This window comes from Miscanthus floridulus, chromosome 3 (assembly GCF_019320115.1).
Source record: "Miscanthus floridulus cultivar M001 chromosome 3, ASM1932011v1, whole genome shotgun sequence".
Lineage (NCBI taxonomy): Eukaryota > Viridiplantae > Streptophyta > Magnoliopsida > Poales > Poaceae > Miscanthus > Miscanthus floridulus.
Window position 1 is genome coordinate 110,811,774 of NC_089582.1, and position 18,996 is coordinate 110,830,769.

Consider the following 18,996-nt stretch of genomic DNA (forward strand, 5'->3'; position numbering starts at 1 on the left):
GGCCCGTGCGTTGCTACGAGACAACTAAACTTTTGTACTAAAAACATACGGATCGCACGTTAAGATAACGATACTGTAAGATATTAAACTGACATTTAATCCAAAAAAGCAATATTTATGAAATTAATAGTCACTAAGAGCACGGCACCGCAGGTTCACAAACTCTACTATATATACCTTTCCGTGATACGACTAAAATAATGTTTTATATCAGCAAAAAGTCTCCGATATTACAAACTAAATGAAGCAATCAAATATGTCAGACAAACATTGCTCAATCCACATATTTTGAACCTGTTTGACCAATGAAAATGCACAAAATGACTATTATATTAAACTAAATTCATGTCCATCATCTATTCAAAGTGCATGTCAGAAGCGTGTAAATAATTTTAATACTATTTAGTTCTCTAAATCTATGAGACATCACACGGTGTCCTTAGCAAATTCTTGAACTCGGCGATGTCTGGCTTCATCAATAAGCAGACGATTGCGTAGGCCTATAAACAAATAAAATTTTTTTGGGTTCGTGTTGTAGTCAATAAATTAAATCAATGGATTACCCCAAAAAACCTCACTTTGAAAATCATGCGCATGATTACAAATAGGACTGAATACCAATTCGCTGAAATCGTCAGTAGTGATCACTCCGCCTATCATGCATGAACAAAAAATGTAATAACTGATACTTTATTTAGTCAATATATATGAGGACATCAGTGATACAATACCTCTCTTTCTATTCATTTGTACATGAAGACTAGCTAAAATGCGCAACTCTGATGCCGCTCGCTGCCATTCCGATAAGTGATGGCATATGAGTGTATACTTGATGGTTATTATGATGTAGTGGCACCTACGAGTTACAAAATGGATTAGCATCAAACAATAAACAAATGATAGCATGGATAAATGATAAAATTTTCACTCTAAGTACCTTTCATTCATCAACACCACATAGGATAAATGATAAATTTTTCACTCTAAGTACCTTTTATTCATCAACACCACATATCTGTGCGGTCGCATCCGCACGTCATCCCTTCCTCAAATATTAGACACATGCACAACTATACCAATGACATCTACAAACACAAACAATAGTTATTGATGGAATAGGAGCATGAACAGCTAACTATATATTTTTAAATATAGGCGTATGAGGTATACCTGCAAAAAAGTACTCAGCTTGAGCGTATACATCCTCGAATTCCATAAAGGTACGAGGACACTGACAAATCCATAGCTCTCTCGGTGGTGTATTAGCCATACTTTGTGGAGATAGAACCACAAAGTAGTCGGCACATAAACGGAAGATATAGCCCAAAGGACCAACATGAGTAGGCGCGAAGCCAACTCTCATGAAGTCATAACATTCTCCTACACGAAGCAAACGATCGAACATCATGGTTTGGTCGTCGTACGCAACCACTTCTATTTTGGTTCCCTATAAGAATATTAGATCCAACAGATAGATAACAATGGTCTGTAGAAAAAAAATTAGACATGGTCCAAAAAGATCAGCTCAAAATACACGTGCTCATCCTTCAAAATTACACGCAAATATGTATCACCATGGTGATGTCGTACGTTGCCTTTCCAAAAAACCATGGCACTCACATCCCATATGGAAGATATGCGTTCCATTTCCACTTCATGGAATTCAACCCATCTACAATCCCGTTCATGTCAATCAAAATGATAAAACACACGAGTAAACCTATGTTGACAGAAAATGATAACCTCGATCAATTACAAGATAAATGTAACGTAGTTACTTGTAGATGTGTGTATCGGTGATTGCAGGCGGCGGGTCAGCGTACACCCTCTTTCTTTTGAGCGACCAACAACCATAACCCATATCGGCAACTGAGAAACCAAAATCATGAAAAATATATAGGATGACATTAGTTAGCCTGAACATAATATACTATTATTCTATGGAGATCGGCAGACAATTAAAGATTTAAAGTTGTCCGCGTGCTCTGTGTCTATGTCCTGTTATCTTGATGACGTCATGTGAGGCCTCTGAAATAACTACAACACCTACATTGTTAATTTGTTAGCATACATGACCGCAAATTTGATGCCCGTGCGTGGCCACGTGCCAACAAAATTTGAACAGCAGTATACGATGATAGATCGTGATGCAAATCAAACCACCAAAATGAGATCATGTTTTGGTTGCTATCATGATGCATTAGAAATAATTTTTAGTCAAAGTAACCAAAGCAACGCACGGGTAACAAATTCATTTTTAGTCATGCCAATGCCAACACATGTGGATTGTGGCTTAGATGAATATATAGAGTCTATTTTATGATCTTTAATGTAGATCAAGAGAAAGATTGCAGAAAAAATATAAATTAACATGATAAATCTAATGACGTTAAGACCCAAACAAGCAATGGACAAAGTTAGCTTTTTCAAAGTTGCATCTCAAATTAATGCTCTCCAGGCTCCACCACAAACTGGTCAAGCATCTTGCCACTGCTCGGCTACAACAGAGAGGAGATAAAAACAAAAAAAAAACACCTAAATCGCTAACACCATTGGCCCTTGCTCAGACGTCTGCATGTAGCCTGCCTCGGCATGCGCGTCGCCCACTCCTTGCCCACATGTCCTCCTTGCCTTGACCACGCACTCGTTGCCGCCGTCCGGCTAGATGAGATGCTACATGCTAGAAGAGGAGTCACTTGGCCACGACGGTCTTCTCCTCGAACACCTTGTCGTATGCAGCCAGTGAGCACCCTTGGCCCTTCTTCGGTCGTCCCCGTGTCGCGTGCAACAGTTTGGCCCCAAAGCTTGTGGGCTCATGGCTATCCTCTACTCCTTCCTAATATACTGGTGTTTGGCAGTTATCACAACAGATTTTTATTTTTGAGACAATGATACACGTTCAACTTCTTAATTCTTAGGAATAGCGAGCTCACACAAGTTCTTAGAGATTCTATAGGTAAGTAGCACCTACTGTATGTCCCATAGAAGACAAATATAGTAGTTTAGAGTAGTTTTATATTGAAACATCGATGAGAAGTATGAAAACTAAAATGTATCATGAAAAAAATGCAATTTATCTGCACCCAAAGTATCAAATCAATAGATGGCATGCGGTGATGATGCCCATTGCAATCTATCCAAAAGACACAATAAAATGGTCCCTCAAATATGAAATTCAAAAACCTAAAATTTGAAGAGAATGGTGTATACCACTAATCTTTTAGGCACTAATATATGCCTGATCAAGCAATGCCATCACAATTGAGGGTGCTCTGCACAGGCTATCGCAAGACACCAACCATGATAAAAATCGCAGATGGCAACCCTTATCAGTTATCACAACAAACCACTGAGTGAATCCCATCATTCTGGAATTGTAGGAAGCAAAGTGGGGCAGTACGATTCTGAATTCCCTTAGTTGACATAACAAGCAAGTCTGAATTCCCTTAAGTTAACATAATAACAATACTATGACTAACAATTGTCAGACTCAACTACTAAGACAGTCAGACACATCACATGACACTACGCTTTTAGAAGCACGCAACAGGGTATTGCAAAGAAACAAAGCAACAGGGTATTGCAATTCCTATTTCTGTGTTGTGCCACAAATAGGAAAGGTACGGAATTGAATAATTAGAAAAATAATTTCTTAATACCTGCAGGTCGCAGCTACTAATTTGTATGCCTAGCCCGATGCCGTCTTGCTCTGGCAGTGGCAGGAAAAAAATAGGAACCTAAATTTGTTTTATTCAGCATTTCAACTATCAATAACTCAATCTTGCACTCTATTTTCACAGGTCGCAGATTTTATCTGGGAAAAATAGGAACCTAAATTAGTTTTTTATTCAACATTTCAACTATCAATAACTCAATCTTGCACTCTATTTTCACAAGTCACAGATTTCAGCTGAAATTCATGCCTCATCTTCTAACTAGACATCATCTATCATCTATTGTCCAACCAGAGAAGCCAAGCATGGGCATTGCAACCATAGGGAGAATAATGCATTGACTAGGAAAAAAAGTAAAAAGAAGACCCGGTGAGGGCAGGGATGAGGCGACAGAAGGCAAGTTGGGTCAGTGGCCTGACCTTGCTGGGTTCCTACAGGGCTACAGTAGCTCCTCACCAATCGGCTAGAGGGAGTTGTGGTGTCCTGGCTGCAAGGGTGGGCGCTATGGCGAGGCTACAAGATTTATAGCAGAGGAATGATAGCAGTCCCTCTCTTTCCTTTTGTCTTAATTATCTTTCCTTCTGTGTTAATTCTCTTTCCTTAGAGCAAGGCGCAGAGGAGCTCGTTGCCATGTATGCTTATACACATGCAAACATGCAATGTGTATATGGATAACACGATAATTTTCTACTTCCTATTTTATTGTGATTCCTCTATCACATGACAGGCAATATTCACTCAAATGGGAGATGTAATCGAGCACTATTAGGAAAGTAGAAACAAATAGAACCTGCACATCAAGGAGAATGGCACGATCAATCAGTAATTAATATTAACCTGTAATCAATGTGTTTTAGAAAGAACTCTATTTTTAGAATGACACGATCAAGGAGAATGGCATGATCAATCAGTAGGTATGTTTTTCAATTCATGGTTGCACCCAATTTTCAGAAAGAACTCTTATCGGGTTCATAAACCTAGGGTCCCTCGAGGACCGGCTTTCACGGCCGGGCTCGGCCTAGGAAAATAACATATAGTTCATGGGCCGACCCAAAAATCTAAAACATAGCGGGCCAAAAGGGTAGTTCGATCGCCGACCGGAAGGTCTACCCTTAAGAACAAGCGTCCGCCCGACGACTTCTTCGGTCCACCTCTCTAACCGGAGCGCTCGCTTCGGGCACCGGCCGTCTCTGAGTGGTTTTCTCCAATCGAAAGGCCTAAAACGCTGCTTCCTACTCCGACCCCGTGACTCTGACCCCACGACCGGGGCTCGTGGGAACCCTGCTCACCGTTCTCCTCCGACCGGCGCATCGAGAGCCGACTGGAGCCATCCGACCGAGGGCTCCCCATTCGGAAGGAACCAGAAGACATGTGGAGAAAGACAAGGCATGGCACACAAGTCAAAACCACTGTGCCAGGAACCATACCCTGCATGAAACAATGCTCTACAGCCACCCTGACACAAAGTATTATAGGGGCCGCTAAAAACTTCCATACGGTAAGCCCCCCGTATGTCTCTGGACATCGATCGCAGTATGGGCTCCAGGATTTGCCATACCTGGTGAACATAGCGCGGCTCCTCACATGCCACTAGGCATCAAGAAGTATTTATAGGTACTGGCGTCCATCCTTCCTGAAGAAGATAGCTCGACCTCCTGTGCACATCTGACATCCTACAGCGACATCGACAGTATTGGGGGGCGTCAACCATTATCCAGTTTTTATCATCGTAGGCAGCAAGGCTTAGAAATATCTGTACTCTCTCCCTCTCACCTATAAAGCCATCCCCTTCATCTATAAAAGGGGATGCGCTCCCTCCAACAGGGGGAGATCGACTTCTTCAAGCCCAGACTCACTAGATCGACATCAACACCATACAACCGTAGGACCACCAAGCTCCGACTGTAACCCTTCCGGTCGGAGCCAACCGAACCTCTTATACACCCCCTCCTTTTTCCTTCTCGTTTGTAACCCCACTACAGGCTTCGAGCACCTGGGCTCAGGAATAAAGTCACCAACCGACCCTGACTGGACGTAGGGCACGTTGCCTGAACCAGTATAAATCTTATGTCATTGAGTGCTAGGCCACCTCCGATCACAACGTACAACAAAACTACAAATATTTACTAGTTGGTCACTTTCTGTACCGACAACTCTCAAGGCAATATGTAATTTCATCTAGAAGCGGATAACAGATAGCAGCATCTGCTAATTCACAGGCAAAGTGTCACACAGCCCACCATCATCCACCTATGCCAGAAGCCAAGATGCGGTAAGAGTCCATCCAGAACTGGTACCCTGCAGCTCCTGGAAGCCAAAACCCAAAATGAATATTAGCATCGATCGCACAGGAACTCCACTGTTGCAAGCATGAAATCGAACCCATACTGAATACATCCAATGAAGCTGCAGCTTCAACTGACGGGTACAACTATTTTGTTGATTACACAAGGTATGGTGGTTGCTGCAGTTGAACGAAATCACATAAACGCAGAAGCAATTTCACCTACGGGATCTGGGACTGCACAGACCCACGTGCAGCAAGCATGAACTGGAACAGACACGCACGAAGAAGCACATAGAACCGTGGTCGCCGGTGACCAGCTCGACGCACAACCGAAGAACACCGTGGGGGGGCTCAGAACCAAACTAGGCTGCAGGAGCTACGACGTGGACTGCCACCGCCGTGCCTGCCTGCACCAGTGGCCCAACGGTTCTCACACGAACAAGCACCAGGAGACCAACGAAGAACAGAGCGCCAGAGCTCTAGGAACAGAGAGAAGCCGGCCCAAAAATCGATCAAGAACTCCATCAATAGTTCCCAAAATTTGCACAGGTAATCACCAAGGAGTTAGTGAGCTATCCCAAAAATCGAACGAAAATCGATCAAGAACTCCATCAATAGTTCCCAAAATTTGCACAGGTAATTAGTTTGACTAGCCTATAGTACACTATATATTTATTTATATGAACCTAAATAAGCGAAAGTATAGTACACCACGCAATACCGAAGAATTGCACAATTTATATAGTAGATAGCTACATTATCAAATTATCTAAAAAAATAATATATTATTTGGTCAGGCAAGCCCATCTAGCAGAATAAACAAGAATACAATAAATATATTCTTTGTGCAGATACACCAAAATCGGTATCATAAAAACAAATGACTATCAAAGTATGAACGATAAGAACAAACATATTTTAGCAAGGCCAATAAAAATATTCTAATATATCTAGTAGCAAAAGGACTTAAGTCTAAGTTCAGTAGCCCCAAGCTCGATCTAATTTTTTATAACTTTTTTATAACAACAACAGTTCGTTTAACTTACACAGAGCTACTTGTGTGCTGATTCAAGTCCACCAGCAGCTGGTGTTCGCCACTACAAGTACGGGTCACTGCAAAATTTACAACGCATCATTGACCATTATTCTAATTTGGGAACTGCATCACCTCTGACCAATGATTAGTAGTGGAGCACTCAAAATACGTACTGCTACCAATTTTGTTGGTTAAGGATCAAACACAATCATCATTCCATAGGCAATGAAGGGGAGGCAACAAAAGGGAAGGAAAGACCGCATACCAGCACGAACGGGGTTAATGCTCATTTCGCCACCCTTCATCCTCGTGTCCACTCAGCAGTCGCCACCTCTCGCCATCCAGAAGCCAGATCAAGGCCGACCGCGCCGGATCCGCCATACACGCTGCTTCTCACCATCCCTGGCCTGGCCGCGACCGTGACCAGGCAGCAGTGGCCGCCGGAGGGTCTGATGCCACCATGGTCGCGGGGAGCAGGGCCATCATCGGTCGAGGGGAGCAGGGCCATCGTCGGTCGAGGGGAGCAGGGCAGCTTGAGAATGTGCTCCACTGGAGGAGAGAACACCCGAAGAGCAGCTAAAGAAAAGATGGACACAATATCATCATTCATAAATATGCACTTTTCTTTGTTCACAGATAACCTAATAATTTTGTCTCTACAACAAAACAAGAACAGTGCATGCACTTTGTTAGACTTCATTCATTCAAGCATATATCAAAACTGCATCTGAATCTGAAATAATTGAGGCTGCAATGGAAGCAAACATCCATGAACGCTCTAAGAATCATGATCAATGTACAGGAAACATGGCCAGGTTGTGAGACAAAAGTCAACAACTAAAGACTTGAGGGATAAACTAATACACGAGCATGTGACATACGTGCCGCTGAACATTGGATTGGACACAGTAATCACAGGGTCATCTTGACAAAACAAATAATTGTAGGTATGTTTTTCAATTCATGGCTGTACCCTATTTTCAGAAAGAACTCTCAAGGCAATATGTAATTTCATCTAGAAGCGGATAACACATAGCAACATCTACTAATTCACAGGCAAAGTGTCACACAGCCCACCATCATCCACCTATGTCAGAAGCCAAGACGTGGTAAGAGTCCAGCCAGAACTGGTACCCTGCAGCTCCTGGAAGCCAAAACCCAAAATGAATATTAGGCCCCGTTTAGTTCCAAAATTTTTTGGATTTTGGCTACTGTAGTACTTTCGTTTTTATTTGACAATTAGTGTCTAATTATGGACTAATTAGGTTCGAAAGTTTCGTCTCGCGATTTCTCACCCAACTGTGCAATTAATTTTTTTTATCTACATTTAGTACTCCATGCATGCGCCGCAAGATTCGATGTGACGGTTCCTGCGCAAAAATTTTTGAGTTTTGGGGAGCATCTAAACGGGGCCTTAGCATCGCACAGGAGCTCCACTGTTGCAAGCATCAAATCGAACCCATACTGAATACATTCAATGAAGTTGCAGCTTCAACTGACGGATACGACTATTTTGTTGATTACACAAGGTATGGTGGTTGCTGCAGTTGAACGAAATCACATAAACGCAGAAGCAATTTCACCTGAGGGATCTGGGACTGCACAGACCCACGTGCAGCAAGCATGAACTGGAACAGACACGCACGGAGAAGCACACAGAACCGCGGTCGCCGGTGACCAGCTCGACGCACAACCGAAGAACACCGTGGGGGGCTCAGAACCAAACTCGGCTGACGTGGACTGCCACCGCCGTGCCTGCCTGCACCAGTAGCCCAACGGTTCTCACACGGACGAGCACCGGTAGACCGACGAAGAACAGAGCGCCAGAGCTCTAGCAACAGAGAGAAGCCGGCCCAAAAATTGAACGAAAATCGATCAAAAACTCCATCAATAGTTCCCAAAATTTGCACAGGTAATCACCAAGGAGTTAGTGAGCTATCCCAAAAATCTCGTCCAATTTCTACCCAATCTCCGAGAAATTTCAGATCGAGCCAAGAACACAAAAAAGTCCCCCAAAACCAAAATCATCGATTTCTGCGTGCTTGAGTCGATTCAGTTCAGTTAACTCTTAGAGTAGCTTCAACTCATGTCATAGCAGGAATCAACACAAAAAGAGTTAATTTGCCTCAAATCGACGAGGGCGACGGTGCGGGCGAGGACAATGGCGCGGGCGATAGCGCAGACCTGACAAACGCGAGGGCAGAGCGAGGATGGAGGGGAGATGGATCCCGGCGAAGGCGGCGGCACGGTCGTCGTGGATCCCGGCGGCGCGGCCTTCGTGGGAGCGGACACGGACGCTGGCCGTGCGAGGGGCGAGGGCGACAGTGGTGCGGGGATGGGGATGGGGAGCGGCACGCGCCGCGGCGGCCCGTGGGATCCAGCGGGTCGCACGGTGGGTGGGGCGGTGATTGCGGCGTTTTAGCGATTTGCGCGCGGACGGGAGGCGGGTATCGCAGGAGAGGCGGAGTGAAGACGAAAAAAAAAGTCGTACGAAAAAATAGTGTTACTTTTATTTTTTTTTAGTTGTAGGAAAAAAAACATACTTTTTTTTTAGCAACACTGACGACACTGGCGCCTCGCCGGGCTTTTTTAGGCCCATGTAGAACATTCCAGAACTGCGGCACCACATAAATACTACCCTACGCCGCGCCTCGCGGCTCCTCTGAGTCCTCTCGATCCGGAAACCCCTCGTCTCCAACCCTAGCCGCCGCCGCCAAGCTTCGGAGCTCAGGAACCATGGCGACGGACACGGAGACCTTCGCCTTTCAGGCCGAGATCAACCAGCTGCTCTCCCTCATCATCAACACCTTCTATTCCAACAAGGAGATTTTCCTCCGCGAGCTCATCTCAAACTCTTCTGATGTAAGCTGCCCCCATCCTTCTCGAAATCTGAATACATCTGTGCGTTGCTGTATTAGATTTTATGTATCCTTCTGGTTTGATCTGAGCATTGCGAGATGATATGGTTTGATCTGAGCATTGAGAGATGATGTGGTTTGATCTGAGCATTGTGAGATGATGTGCGGGCTTTTCGGTAGCGATCCAAATCTGCGGTTCGCGAGTTCTAAACGATTGATTCGGTTTCTCTGCAGTCTAAGTTTTGTTTTGAATTTTGCAGGCATTGGACAAGATCAGGTTCGAGAGCCTCACGGACAAGAGCAAGCTGGATGCGCAGCCGGAGCTGTTCATCCACCTTGTCCCTGACAAGGCCTCCAACACTCTCTCCATCATCGACAGCGGCATCGGCATGACCAAGTCCGACCTCGTCAACAACCTGGGGACCATCGCCAGGTCCGGGACCAAGGAGTTCATGGAGGCCCTCGCTGCTGGTGCTGATGTGTCCATGATTGGACAGTTCGGTGTCGGTTTCTACTCCGCCTACCTCGTCGCTGAGAGGGTCGTCGTGACCACCAAACACAACGATGACGAGCAGTACGTTTGGGAGTCCCAGGCTGGTGGGTCGTTCACTGTCACTCGTGATACATCTGGGGAGCAGCTTGGCAGGGGTACTAAGATCACGCTCTTCCTTAAGGACGATCAGGTATGCTAACTGTGTTTAGTCTTACTTTTATGATTTGTTATGTAATCTGGAGCTGTTTGTGATCTGCAGCTGTGATAGCATGATAGCAGTTTATGACTTATGTGGTTGCTAGATTTATTTATATTTGGGACTCTAGATGATTAGCAATTTCCTTGATGTACCATCCTCCCATTTTGTTGCCCTTGGATTATTATATCATTTAATTATATATGCTAACTTAGCTACATGATTTATGCTTATGTTTCGAGTGCTTGATGGGATTTTTTTTGGTGCCAGTAGCTCATCTAATATACAATACTTGAACTAGTCATAGAAATTCTTAGTTTGCTAGATCGTCCCATGCTTTATTCTGGTACTTTCAGTGTATGGGGACAAAATTCAGCATGCTCGTTTGCAAAATTTGAAACTAGCACCTTTGTAGATTGATGCTCATTGTAACATAAACTGTGAACTATCACTGTCTTAAATGGAGTAATATCAAGGTTTGATCTATACCTGCACCATGATATTAGAGTTGTGGCTATAGTGTTCTGTGCCTAGCTGAGTTTGACATGTAAAATGTCATTGTAATCGGGGTACATATTTTTTGAACTGACAGATTTGTGCCTTAATTTTTGGGTATACATATTTTCCTCTGCTGTCCATAATGTTTATAATACAATGAACTAATTTTTATAGTTATATGATAGTATATGATTGTATTCTTCTTTGTGAATTAGTAATGTTTATTTTTCTGCTTGTTTTGCTATATTCATTGTGTAGTATATTCTCTCTTAAAATTATTCTCCTGTCGATTGCCTCATTGATGCTTAAGTAACATGTTTGCTTGTTCTGTGTAATGAAGTGAAGTGAGTTGTTGTAAAACCTGCTGGTGTTGCTTGAACTCACCTTTCAACTTCTCTCTTGCAGTTGGAATACCTTGAGGAGCGGCGCCTTAAGGATCTGGTCAAGAAGCACTCTGAGTTCATCAGCTACCCCATCTCCCTGTGGACTGAAAAGACAACAGAGAAGGAAATTTCTGATGACGAAGATGAGGAAGAGAAGAAAGATGCTGAGGAGGGCAAGGTTGAGGATGTTGACGAGGAGAAGGAAGAGAAAGAAAAAAAGAAAAAGAAAATCAAGGAGGTTTCTCATGAGTGGTCATTGATCAACAAGCAGAAGCCCATCTGGATGAGGAAGCCAGAAGAGATCACGAAGGAAGAATATGCTGCCTTCTACAAGAGCTTGACAAATGACTGGGAGGAGCATCTGGCTGTGAAGCACTTCTCTGTGGAGGGTCAGCTGGAGTTCAAGGCTGTTCTCTTTGTTCCTAAGAGGGCCCCCTTTGATCTCTTTGACACCAAGAAGAAGCAAAACAACATCAAGCTCTATGTGCGCCGGGTGTTCATCATGGACAACTGTGAGGAGCTGATCCCTGAGTGGCTGAGCTTTGTTAAGGGTATTGTTGACTCTGAGGACCTTCCCCTCAACATCTCTCGTGAGACTCTTCAGCAGAACAAGATCCTGAAGGTGATCCGCAAGAACCTCGTGAAGAAGTGTGTTGAGCTCTTCTTTGAGATTGCTGAGAACAAGGAAGACTACAACAAGTTTTATGAGGCTTTCTCCAAGAACCTCAAGCTTGGCATCCATGAGGACTCGCAGAACAGGAGCAAGATTGCTGAGCTTCTGAGATACCACTCCACCAAGAGCGGTGATGAGCTGACCAGCCTCAAGGACTATGTGACCAGGATGAAGGAGGGACAGAACGACATCTACTATATCACTGGTGAGAGCAAGAAGGCAGTGGAGAACTCCCCCTTCCTGGAGAAGCTGAAGAAGAGGGGCTACGAGGTCCTGTACATGGTTGATGCCATTGACGAGTATGCTGTTGGTCAGCTCAAGGAGTTTGAGGGCAAGAAACTTGTTTCTGCCACCAAGGAGGGTCTGAAGCTTGATGAGACCGAGGACGAGAAGAAGAGGAAGGAGGAGCTGAAGGAGAAGTTTGAGGGGCTGTGCAAAGTCATCAAGGAGGTTCTTGGTGACAAGGTTGAGAAGGTGGTGGTGTCTGACCGCGTTGTGGACTCACCGTGCTGTCTTGTCACTGGTGAGTACGGCTGGACGGCCAACATGGAGAGGATCATGAAGGCGCAGGCTCTGAGGGACTCGAGCATGGCGGGCTACATGTCGAGCAAAAAGACTATGGAGATCAACCCGGAGAACCCAATCATGGATGAGCTCCGCAAGCGTGCCGAGGCTGACAAGAATGACAAGTCAGTCAAGGATCTCGTTATGCTGCTGTTCGAGACTTCTCTTCTGACCTCGGGCTTCAGCCTGGACGACCCCAACACCTTCGGCACCAGAATCCACCGCATGCTCAAGCTCGGTCTGAGCATCGATGAGGACGAGTCTGCGGAGGCTGAAGCTGAGATGCCTCCGCTGGAGGACGACGCCGGCGAGAGCAAGATGGAGGAGGTCGACTAAGCATCGGATGCTTGTCGTTTATCACTGTCATCTTGTGCCGGGGTGATAATCTTTCGAGGATTTTGGCACGTTATCGGTTGTCCTGCTGGTTTAGTTGTTATGGTACTCTGGTTTAACAGTTTGTCGTTATCCGTAATGCTACTAGTATAGTACATGTTCTACGTGCCGTTCTGTCTTTGCGTTTTTTAACTACTATATTTTTTTCGAGTTTTTTTTGTACTACTATAATGGCCCGAGTAGGCTTTGTTTTCTTTAGTAAAAAATGCTCGATTTGTTTCGACTGGACTCGCCGTTTTATTATACTAATAAAAAAAATGCTCATCCAAAATGTGTTTAGAAAATAGGGCTCGTCATGTTCAAAGCAGAGTTACTATATCCTGACACTGTTTGTGAACGCAACCAAGCATTGGTATCACCAAGCAGGACATACAAAACCATAATATAAGAGTAGCATATGATAAAACATACTCTCTGCTCCTAATCACGTGGACTCACCAATTCAATAGTAGATGTATCCTGGCAATTCAAAACGCAAGATGAAACAACGAGCTCATTTTGAAGTGAACGAGGGATCAGCAAAGTGCTAGAAAATTGCAAATTTTAGGACTGAGCAGAAATGATTCATAGCGCACGGCACTTGATGTATCTCAACCATAGCAGGTCAGTGAGTCCAAGTTACTTGTCAACTTCTAAGGTGCTTCTCAAACGTTTCACATCCATAGTCCATACATATTACAGGGATGCAGAGGCAAAGTTTCAAAAAAAAAACAGTAAAGATGTTTCATTTATTATAAGTGCAATTAAGTTAAGATGTTTATCGTTTACAAGTTTTTCTAGGCCATATCGGCATAGTTAACTGCAACTCAAATACTGTTTGTGATTACTTAATATAGAGAACAAAGAAGAATATAGCTTATCTTCGGCATGGTTAACAAGTTTTTCTAGGTCATCTTCGGCATGGTTAATAAGTTTTTCTAGGCTATCTTAGGCAATTATCAGGAATTCAGAGAACAAAGAAGAATATGATACTGTTTGTGATTACTACTGCAACCAAAGCATCCATCAAGTCATAGATGGCATACCAAATTTCCCTGGAATTTCTCCTGCCCACGTGGACTAGTAATAATAATACAATTCAACAGTACATGGCTTCATGTATTCCAAGACCTATTGGCATGCATTGTATTTGGACCACGGTAAGGATAGAATAATATAAGAGGGTAATCTTCAAGCCACACGAGTACAGCATGCTAGAAAGCAAATTTTAAGTGACAGAAAACTGCGTGTATACAACGGAATTATGCCAATGAGACATGCCAGAAAACACAACTCAAATATATCAATTTCAAATTGCTTGCTGAGTTTTCAGGTGACTAACACACATATCACTCCCACACTGTTGACAATAATGCAAAGTCAAACCTTCAAAATAAGTTTAAGGCAATAGCCTCGGAGGAACAGACGAATAATGTCATCAATCAAAGAGTTAAAGTATACTACGACATCTTATTTCTTAGTTAGAATCTAGGAGGCTTCCACTTGTAAAGCATTTCACAGTTCTACAGAAGTAGTACACAAGAACGATGCAAGGACATTGTAGACCTCTACAGAAGTAGTACACAAGAACGATGCAAGGACATTGTAGACCTATACTATGGACGTTCTGTTTCTAGGTATCATCCTTTATGCAGTGCAAAGAAACAGCGGATAATTGGATATATCCTATGGGCTCCCTACGTGGCTACGTCACTTGGACTTCCAACACATCGCACTGTGCTAGAGACAGGTAACGACAAAACTTTCATAGTTGTGTACTACCATCCACATTTTTCTTGTCAAAGATCCAAATAGCTCTTCACATACTCCGTTGCTGCCTAGGTGGCATAAAGGAAGCAAATAATGAAGCCCACAACAACACCAGAACTATCTTTCAATTTTCACTTTAAAAATTGATAGCCTTGCCGAAGCCAATCCAAACCAAGTGACCCCCGTCTCTTTCATAATTCTTTGCTCTAATCATCATGGTCTGTCCAGGTTTGACATGAACAAGGTTTGTCATAATCAAGTCTACGATAATTAAGTTACTTCTTTTCCAATGCTTAAGGCACTAAGCAAATGCACATGCCCTATCTATAAATGTATTAATGAGAGCATTGCCACGAATGCTCAAGGCATACAGATTCATCTAGCATTCACCATAGAAGGAAAAGATGGGCTCACAGAGCTGTGGTTCTTGCTATCCATTCTGGACAGGATGAAGCCCAGATGCCTGGAAGGAAAGACGCAGCGCTGTGAGACCAGCACCAGCACAGCCAGGAGCAGGGCAGAAACAAGGCAAGGCACTCTTGAAGACATCATGTATTCTCCACAGAGCATCGAAGGCGATGCACTTGGGGTACCATCTCCTCGGAGGCATTCTCCAAAGGTCTGCCCACTTAACATGGACTGCTCTTACGAGCACAACTCTCCAAATGTCAGGGAGAGCTTCTCCATTGATCGAATGTCCATGAGGAGCCAAAACAGTGTTGTCAGGAGGGTTAGCTTCAGATCGCCTGATGAATCTGATGTCTTCATCATCCCAGCGCGCAATGATCCTGATGAGTACTCCACTGATGATGAATCCACAGAGGATGTAAGTGAAGAAATTGATCCAAAGAAACCTCATTATGTAATAACTAGATACTATTAATGTTGCTCCACTGTGCAACATCAAGATGACTAGAAGAAATGAGTAACACAGAGAAAAAAACTAGTTACTGCATAGATGGTTGCTTTATCAGGGAATATACCATATGCCACTTTAGTACTTATCAATCATATTCCATTCCATGCAGGACTGCATGAGCATGAGTATATGCACTTTTATGTATTCCGCTGTCCAGTTCCCCAAAGTATTGTAATACACAGTTCTTCCACCTTGTTCTGGAAACTGGAGAATGTCTGAGAAAAGGTTCTATGTTTTACAGATCTCCAACTTGTGCAAGTACCTTTCTCGTCAAAATGTTCAATTAGCTGTACAAAGTTCTGAACTTCTGATAGAAAATAAATAAATAAATAATAATGGAATTACAGTCGAGCACACAACAGACATATCTATAAGTAGGCATCTTTTTTCTTTAACAAAATAATCAGTTCCTAATGTTAACATACATTCAGTAAATCAGGGCCAGAAAGAGAAACACCAGCTGTTCTACTTATATACACTTATCTATATTCAGATTTGAAGCCTTCTGTTAGAGCAACAACCTTCGAGTTTAGCTTAGGTTGTAGCCAGGAAACAGCCTGACGAATATCCTACAAAACATCATTTGGGTCAGATTAGTGGTGCCATTGACAATGATTTGGGTCAGATTAGTGGCCATTGACAATGATTTGGGTCAGATTAGTGGTCATTGACAATGATTTTATGGGTTGGCTACATACCTCAAGACTATATCGATTTGAGAAATGAGTGAGTACGATTGTTTCGTTCCTGAACCACTGGGAATGCTCCATTATATATACACGACATAGTGGGTGTAGGTTAGCAACTGGAGCAGTAATCATTTCTTATATTCATCAGGAGTTCCAAAAGGCTCATTGACACGTGTAGGGAGTATCAGCACAGAAATTGTCACCTCAGAAAGATGCATGTGGCCATGTTCCCTAGCATGCTCAACATCAACATGGTCATCTAGGAACGTTGCCTGCAGAGTGTAAAACTATGTTGGTACTAAATAATAAAAAAGGCGAAGAACTTCAAATTGTTCTTCATGTTTCATATTTGAAGTACATCTGATGAATAAGATAGTGAAATTATTGCTTCATTTACAGTATGTAAGAACAAATACTGGATGTGTAAAGACAATACCTCAGTTATGAGAACCTTTGCTCTCAGGGCATCTGCATTTCTTGGGTCAATAATAAAATCAGACTTTGTATCTCCTGTGAAGGCAACTTCTGGGTACAGTATGGTATCCATAATCTAATATTAAAGTGTGTGGTGAATACCAAGTGGGAGATATTCCTAAGCAATAGGGGCCAGTTCAAAAGTACGGCACAGCTTACCTCGGTTCCTGATTGCTTCAGTTTCATTATTTGACTACCCTTCAAATGAGCATACTGTTTTTTTCAACTTTCTTCGGATAGAGTAGATGACATAACCCTTTACACCATTCACGACATGGATAATGTCAATAAGCATTAAATTGTGACCAATAACAAAAATACATGTCCGCAAGCTCTAAGGAGCAGTACCTGGCTGGGTATAGCGTGGTATGTTTGAAATGGCCTGGCAACAAGATCATTACGTATTTCATATGTCTCTCCTGAAAGAAGTTGTTGCATTATAAGGAACAAGCAAGCAGAAAACATTCAAGGCAGCAGTGAAGCAATATCCATACCCAAATCAAGTGCAACTAATTCAACTTTCAGCTCAATTTGACTCATCCTACGATGGACTTGAAGCAGATCCTCAACATCATCCCTGATGCAGGGTGGTACAAATACAGTAGGAGGCTTCAAGTTGTAGATGCCACGGGTCGCTATGTACATTGGAAGACCACCCTGCACGATCACCATAGCAGAAATTGATGCGGTAAGCATCAATGTACCATTGATAGTTTTATAGTTTTGTATAAGAGCTGGACTTAGCAATGGCACATGTAAACCTTAGTTATTAGAGGTGTATAAATAGGCAAAGCAAGTAAGAGCAGAATTAGAGCCTGCAAATATGAAAACAGGGCCCGTGGCTCTCACGATGTGATCGAGGTGGGCGTGGGTGATGAAGAGATAGTCCTGGCTGACGGCGAACTGCGGCCCGCGGCCGATGTCGAACGCGACGTCGAACGACGGCACGGTGACGCAGGTCTCGTGCCCGCCCACCGAGATCCCCTCGATGGCGTACCCTTCCACCTCCACGCCCTTGCGCTGCACCTGGGCGCGCGCGCGCCGGTACTCCTCCTCGTCTGCCAGCGCGCGGTCCAGCACTGACAGAAGCCCGCCCCCCTTGCCTCCGCCTCTGCGGCTGCCGCTGGTGGCGGTGGCGGTGGAGGACTCCACTGGCTTCCTAGCGGCAAGGGTCTGGAACCGGGAGACCCGGGCGGAGGTGCGGGAGAGGACACGGAGCGACGGGAGGGAGAAGAGAGAGGCGGTCGCCATTTACGGGCTGCGAATTGGGGAGGCAGGATGAACGGTGGCGAGTCGCCGACGGCGAGCGGCGGCGCCGCGGGGGTTCTGGGTTTTTGGACTTTTGGTGAGCTCCAGAGCTCGTCTGGAGGATAACGAGATGTATTCGCATCGCAGCCCCTGTATTGTTGCAATATCTGCTAGCCTCGCTGCAGCTGAGCGCAGAGGCAATATCTGAGTGGAGAAAAATGCCAACAATCAAGCAACAAAGTGACAATCAGGGAAAGTAGAGCTCGTTCTTAAAAATAAAAACAAGGAACGGCAAGTCGGCAACTTGATATGATGACTGATCATATGATACTCCTTCGTTTTAAATTGTAAACTATTTAAGTTTTATCATAAATAAAATTTGTTAATTTTATTTTATTCAAGCTTGCAGAAATATATATTACCCTCTATAATATCAAATAAATGCATTATCAATATGTATTTAATAGTGTTTTATCTAATGAATCTTGTTTTGTTGTTGCAGATGTTTGTAGTATTTTTTGATAAACTTAGTCAAATTAGACAAGTTTGACTTAGGATAAAGATAAAATGATTTGCAATTTAAAATGGAGAAACTAGAAGCGAAATACAATTAAAATTACAAAACTAAATTATTATATACAGCCGCTTGGTTGCTATTTATTTGGAAGGATCGTACGTGCATTACAGCTATGTACATCACCTGTTAAGTTCAAACTTTATTCTTTTTAAAAGTGCTGGCAGGAATTCTGCCTATCTTATATTCATAGACAGAGAAGTGAAGCAAAATAAGTCTGATCATGAGGCTGAAAAAAAGAAAAAAAAGGGTGATCTCCGGAAAAGCTGAAAGATATATGTAGATACA

The 18,996-nt window shown here is 43.4% G+C and overlaps 1 protein-coding gene and 1 pseudogene across 1 annotated transcript; one reads left to right on the forward strand and one right to left on the reverse strand.

Moving 5' to 3' along the window:
- The first annotated feature begins 9,640 nt into the window (after positions 1–9,640).
- LOC136542078 (heat shock protein 81-1-like) lies at positions 9,641–13,276 on the forward strand. The gene is made up of 3 exons (XM_066534362.1): positions 9,641–9,859; positions 10,116–10,538; positions 11,448–13,276. Exons 1-3 carry the CDS (start codon positions 9,734–9,736, stop codon positions 12,996–12,998), a joined length of 2,100 nt encoding a protein of 699 aa, XP_066390459.1. The 5' UTR covers positions 9,641–9,733; the 3' UTR covers positions 12,999–13,276.
- A 2,234-nt stretch (positions 13,277–15,510) lies between these two features.
- LOC136546464 (tRNase Z TRZ1-like) lies at positions 15,511–18,242 on the reverse strand (annotated as a pseudogene).
- Between the last annotated feature and the right edge of the window lie 754 nt (positions 18,243–18,996).